Below are 6,443 nucleotides of genomic sequence, written 5' to 3' on the forward strand. Positions count from 1 at the left end.
TCTCTTTAGCTGCTGCCCAAATGATAACTCGCCCTTTGTCTCTCTCACTGAGCTGGGTAATATATAGCTGTGAGGCGTCCTGACATAGTTATATTTGCTGGTGTCCTAGAAAAGACAAGGAGACTCAATTACAATGGCAGCAGAGCGAGTGCCTTTACGAATGTCAACTCTTCGCCCAGACGCAGCGTGATGAATCACACCTGACCTCACACCAGGCGTCCATTTCTCAGCAGCCTGTGCACAAGTGTGGACTAGTAAATGAGAAATCAGGGTGGGGTAGTGCGCGAGGTGTAGGGGGCTCGGTTTTCGAGAAGCGCACGAAAGTGTGTTTTTGTGTGCGGGGCCAGGGGTCACGAAGATGAGACAAACATTGGAGAGCCCACAGACGTCCTTACTTGCACTGCCTGTTGAGAGAGGAGCAGCGTAGACGCTGTGGAATTGTAAGCAGCTGTTTAAAGCTTTTAGACAGGGGGTTTTGGGACCATTCCGTTGGGAGGCTCGACAGCCCTGCTGCAGCTCGTGTGATGCTCTCCTGCAGCTCTGTCAGGAGGATAACTAACCTGCATCTCTGTTTGTCCACACACACACACACACACACACCTGTCTGGTTTGCTATCCTTGTGGGGACTCTCCATAGGCGTAATGGTTTTTCTACTGTACAGACCGTATATTCTATTGCCCTACACCAACCCTACCCCTAAACCTACCCCTCACAGGAAACTTTCTGCATTTTTAGATTTTCAAAAAACTTAATTCTGTGTGATTTATTAGCTTGTTTACCCGTGGGGACCACAATTTAGGTCCCCACCGTGACACGAGTCCCCATGAGTCTGTGTGTATTCAGGTTTAAGTCCCCACCAGAATAGAAAAACAGGTACACACTCATATACACACACACACACACACTCTCACACACTCTCACACACACACACACACACTGCTCTGCGCTGCAGTGAGAACATCAAGGCTTGAGCTGGAACCAGATCAAATATTTATAAGGGTGACCGCAGGAAACAGAGATTGCTCATTGAGATAGAAGAGAGAGAGATGGAGAGATAGAGTGGGAGGGAAGGAGGGAGGTAATTTTCTGTCTCTTACACACAAGGTCAAAATTAAAAACAGTGCATGAATCGATACAGTGACCAGGAGCAGAGCCGCCCACCTCATTCATCACACGCATGCGATCTGCAGCCGCGCACATGCTAGAGTTTACACTCTCTATCAGATCCATCGATTCATCGCTCCATCACTGCGGCTGCAATAGCAGTCACTCTAGTTTGGACACTTCTCCTCCTTTATTTGAATTAATTAGAGCACAGATTGACAAACTTTTTTGTCAGCCGAACCTCTTTGATGTAAAATATTATCTTGAAGTCACCCTGAGATTGCAGGTAAACAAATAAAACCGATTTGATTGTTTTTTATTTATATTTTTAAATATTTTGTATTTTTAAAAAATAAATATTTTTTTTAATATTTATTTGTTTGTTTTTTCCATTTATTTTTTAATAGTTTTTTCAAATTATTTTTAAATATGTATTTTTCATTTTTTCCAACTTATTTTAAAATATTTTTATATATATTTTTTACTTATTTTTAAATAATCATTTTCAGTTCATTTGTAAATATTTATTTTGTTTTTATTTATCATTATTTATTTTTAAATATTTGTTAATTTATTTTAATGTTTTAAAACGTTTTTGTAATGTTTATTTTTTATTTTTAAATATATATTTTTATTTTTATTAAAGATTTATTTCTATTTTATTTTAAATACTTTTGAAATATTCATGTTCAATTAATTTTTAAATATGAAAAAAATTATAATTATTTATTTATTCGATGTTTTTCACTATCTGCTGCAACTCATTTCAGAAATGTTTTTGTTTGTAAAAAATGCATATGTACACACATTTACATATTTTATTATATAAGTTTTTATTTTTATCTTTTTATAATGTATTTTGTCTTATTTTAGAAAGTAGGCCATATCATCAGAAGGTTTTTATTAACATGATAAAAATGAACTCATTCAAGCGTGTCGAAACCTTTGACTAGCAGCTCTTTCTTCATCCCCAAAACATCTTACACATCCAACAAACACTCGTTCTTAAGTCAGAATAGTGAAAACCCATCTTCAGCTGCTCATATCTGCTTAATTATGTGTGTGAGTGTTGCTTTGAGACATAAACACACTGCGGTTCTTTCATATGAAGCTCTCTCTCTTGTGTGTGTGTGTGTGTGTGTGTGTGCGCGAGTGTGTGTGTGTGTGTGTGTGTGTGTGTGTGATCAGTGTAAGCTGGAGCAGCAGGCGTGTTTTTCGGGGAAGGATCTGTCCGTTCTGTGTTCTGGTTCGTGTCCTTGTATCAGTCCTGGACCTCCTAAAGCAGAACCCAAGATCAAGACGAATCCAGAGACGTCACCCGAACCCAAACCAGGTCCACACACACACATTACTCCATCAGCTCTCACTGTAAACCTGCAGAATGATGTTTGGTGTCACAGCGAGTTCAGACATGCATGTTTTATGAAGCCTAGTTAGTTGAAATTTTAATGCATTTGAGTGAGTTTATTGTTCCTCTGCATTATTAATCTGCTGGCAGAAGTTAAAGAGAATCTTCTCATTATTTACTGGTGTTTCTGTCTCTCCAGAGCTCTGCACCGGTCAGGATCTGGCAGATTTGGGCGACAGACTCCGAGACTGGTTTCAGCTTCTCCATGGAAATGCAAAACAGAACAACTCTGGAAGACAAAGCACAGCATCAGGTGAAAACACACCAGAGTTTACTGCACTGTGAAGAAGTCTCTTCTGCTTACCGAGGCTGCATTTATTTGATTAAAAATACCGTAAAATTGTGAAATATTATTACAATTTAAAACAGCTGTTTTCTATGTGAATATCTGTTAAACTGTAATGTATTTCTGTGATGCGCAGCTGTATTTTCAGCATCATTACTCCAGTCTTCAGTGTCACATGATCTTCAGAAATCATTCTAATATGCTGATTTGCTGCTCAAGAAACATTTCTGATTATTATCAATGTTGAAAACTTTGGAAACCTATTCCCGCCATGGAATAAAAAAATTTAAAAGGTAGTTGTGAAATATCTCACAATTCTGATGAGTTAACATCTAGCAATTACGTTTTTTGTTTTCACCAAAAATTAAAAAATAAAAAAGGTAATATTTTTTATCTCACAATTCTGACTTTTTTTTCTCACAATAGTAAGTTTATATATAACAATTCTGTTTATATTGCACAATTTTGACTTTTTTTCTCAGAATTGTTAATTATTTAACAACAGATTTACTTGTTCATGGTTCTCTGATGTCTGGAAATAGTTAATAGTAGTTATTATCAATGTTGACATGCAGGTAAACGAAAAGGATATTTTATAATTAGTTTTATTGTTTTTTAGTTATAAATATTTAATTTAAAAAATTTCAGTCCATTTTTAAATATTTCTTTTAAAATATATTTATCTCACTATTCAGACTTTTTTTCTTGCATTTCTGAGTGTACATCTAATTGTGAGTTTATATCTTGGAATTTAGAATTTTTTTCTCAGTACAAGAGAATTCAGAAAAAAGTCAGAATTGTGACAAAACTCATGATTACTTTTTTTTTATCCTGTGGTGGAAACAAGCTTCTGTAGCTTCTGTAGTTTCATGTTTTTGTTGAAACTGTGATACATTGTATTTTTCAGGATTCACAGATGAATAGAAAGTCCAAAAGAACAGAATTTATTTGTAACATTAGAAATGTCTTTACTGTCACTTTTGATTAATTTAATGCATCGTTGCTAAATAAAAGTATTAATTTCCTTAAAAAAAAGAAAAATCAGTGTCCCCTCTTTCTTCTTATGATCAGTTGAGTATATTATCATGTATTATCTCTCTTGAGCTTTCATAATGCATACTGTTACACTTATTATTTTTTAACTCTTTCCCCGCCAGCGTTTTTGGAAAAAGTTGCCAGCCACCACCTGCATTTTTGCTGATTTTCACAAAAGTTTAATGGCCCCCAGAATATTGTGTTGTATGAATATATGAACATGCAATACATCAAAATAAAGACCCTCTACTTTAAAACAAAATACCTCGTTTTATTCTAGCTTCAAGCATTGTTTTTTAATCAACACTTGAATGTAGGTAGGTTTCATAAAAAAAGCAACATTTTTAGCAAAAAGCAAAAAAATCTACATCTGAATCATATTCAGTAATATTATCAGATGCAGTAGATGGCTTCCAACAGCAAAGCTTGCACAGTCCTTTAACACTTTCTGGATCCACATTTCACTCTCTAACATTAGGCAGTTTTCATTTATATGCGTTTAGTGTCGATGATCGCATTATTTTTCATATGCATATGCTTATATATGATTTCGCTTGTTTCTGCGTCTTCCTGGTCTGTGTTTTTGATCGGCACTTTCTATCTAGACTCATTCAAGAGCTGCGTAATAGCGCCCCCTAGTGTATAACAGCGATAACACAGAAACCCGGATAATTCCGTGTTTGGCAGGAAAAGAGTTAAATTGTTGGCTTATCGCTCTGAATCTCAGTTTGTTCCTCTGCAGTGTTTGACCGGGGGCTCGTGGCCGGCTGTAAGGACTCCATCGGCTGGATGTTCTCCAAGCTGGACACCAGTAACGACCTGTTCCTGGATCAGTCCGAGCTGGCCGCCGTAAACCTGGAGAAGTATGAAGTGTGCATCAGGCCCTTCTTTAACTCGTGCGACTCGTACCGCGACGGGAAGGTTTCCACGGCAGAGTGGTGCCTGTGCTTCTGGAGAGAGAGTGAGTGTGGCATGTGCTTTTCTTGGGAAATGATCAGCAAAATTATGTTTCAGTGCAAAAACAAATAACATTGCAAGTGGACCACTAGGGAAAAATGAGCAAAAGCGGAAAAAAAAGGGAATTTTAAAGTGATTACAAAATATTTTAAAGAATTATTAAAATCTCTGATGGTTCTTCTGAACCATAAATTGTATCATTTTAATGTTAATATATAATTTTATTATTTTATTTTATCTTACCACATGTGTGATTTGAGAGATGGACTGCTGTGTAATTGATTTTTTTATATAATTTTTTTCACGTACTTTTTGCAGAACCTCCATGTTTGGCTGAAATCGAGAGGATTCAGATGCAAGAGCCGTCTAAGAGGAAACCGGGTAAATGCACACAAACCAGCACAAATGCAATTACAAGAAAATGATTAAAAATGAAGCCACTTGCGGTTAAGAAAGGAAGGATATAATACGCAATATATGTGCAAAGGATAGAAGATAGAAGACTTTTTTGAATACATCAAACCCATATAATCAGACTTCTATTAAATTAGAAAAAGTGTTTTTTGAATGGAAAATGGATGCATTTAACTTTGTGAGTTACAGGTGAATTCTATGGATTCTATTGTGTATAGTTGATTGATAATATGGTTAATATTAGTTAAGTAGCTAAATGAATGAATGAATAAATACATGCATACATGCATACAAAAATAAATACATACAATTTAAAAAGACCAGGAACATGAATTAAGAGTAAATATTTTTAATTTATGTTTTAAAAATTTTGTAACCATGTTAATGTTTTTGTATTTTGAAATAATTGGTGGAAATAATACCAGTCTTGGTCGCTGTATTTATTTTCCTTGTTTAACTACCTAAGAGTAAGAAGGGAAATAAATAAATAAAATTAAAAGGACCAGAAACATGAATTAAGAAAGTAAGTAGTTTAAATTAATAGTTAATAGTTTTAAATTGCTAAGCATTTTGTAACAATATTACTGTTCTTGTATTATAGAAATAATGCCAGTCTTTTCTTTAACTACCTAAAAATAAATAAATAAAAATAATTATATATAAAAAATAAATTAAATATAAATAAATAAAATTAAATAAAAATGTATAGTTAATAGTTTCGAAGTGGTAAACATTTTGTAACCATATTAATGTTCTTGTATTATTATAAAAATAATGCCAGTCTTGATCGCTGTATTCATTTCCCATGTTGAACTGGCTAAAATTTTATAAATAATTAAATATAAACAAATACAGTTAAATAATTCAATAAATTAATAACAAATAAATAAACAAATAACAAAAATTACAAAGAAACTATACCACTGTAAAGTCACTTTTTTAATTTAGTTTTAATCTTGTTTAATTAGCTAAAAATAAATAAAGTATAATGAAATATAAATAAATAATAATTAAAGATTATTTTAGTTTAATATTTAATAAAATATTTATTCAATAAATTAATAAAGGTAAATAAATATTAACACATAAATAATAATGAATAAAAGCAATAAGTAAATAAAATAAAAATACCAAGAAGATGAATTAAAAAAGTAAAAAGTTTAAATTTCACATAACATCACTAATACTTGTTTGTGCGTGTGTGTGTGCATGCGTGCTTGCGTGTGTGTGTGCATGTG

General features: G+C 33.6%; 1 protein-coding gene across 1 annotated transcript in view; it reads left to right on the forward strand.

Annotated features, from left to right (window-relative positions):
- LOC107732752 (testican-2-like) overlaps nt 1-6,443 on the forward strand; it is a 54,956-nt gene that overhangs the window by 46,536 nt on the left and 1,977 nt on the right. The window contains exons 6-9 of the mRNA XM_016544172.1: nt 2,294-2,438; nt 2,653-2,766; nt 4,577-4,795; nt 5,110-5,172. Coding sequence (XP_016399658.1) covers nt 2,294-2,438; nt 2,653-2,766; nt 4,577-4,795; nt 5,110-5,172 — 541 coding nt within the window. The remainder of the gene's footprint in view (nt 1-2,293; nt 2,439-2,652; nt 2,767-4,576; nt 4,796-5,109; nt 5,173-6,443) is intronic.

Source organism: Sinocyclocheilus rhinocerous, unplaced genomic scaffold, assembly GCF_001515625.1.
Source record: "Sinocyclocheilus rhinocerous isolate Xijiao unplaced genomic scaffold, SAMN03320098_v1.1 scaffold159, whole genome shotgun sequence".
NCBI lineage: Eukaryota > Metazoa > Chordata > Actinopteri > Cypriniformes > Cyprinidae > Sinocyclocheilus > Sinocyclocheilus rhinocerous.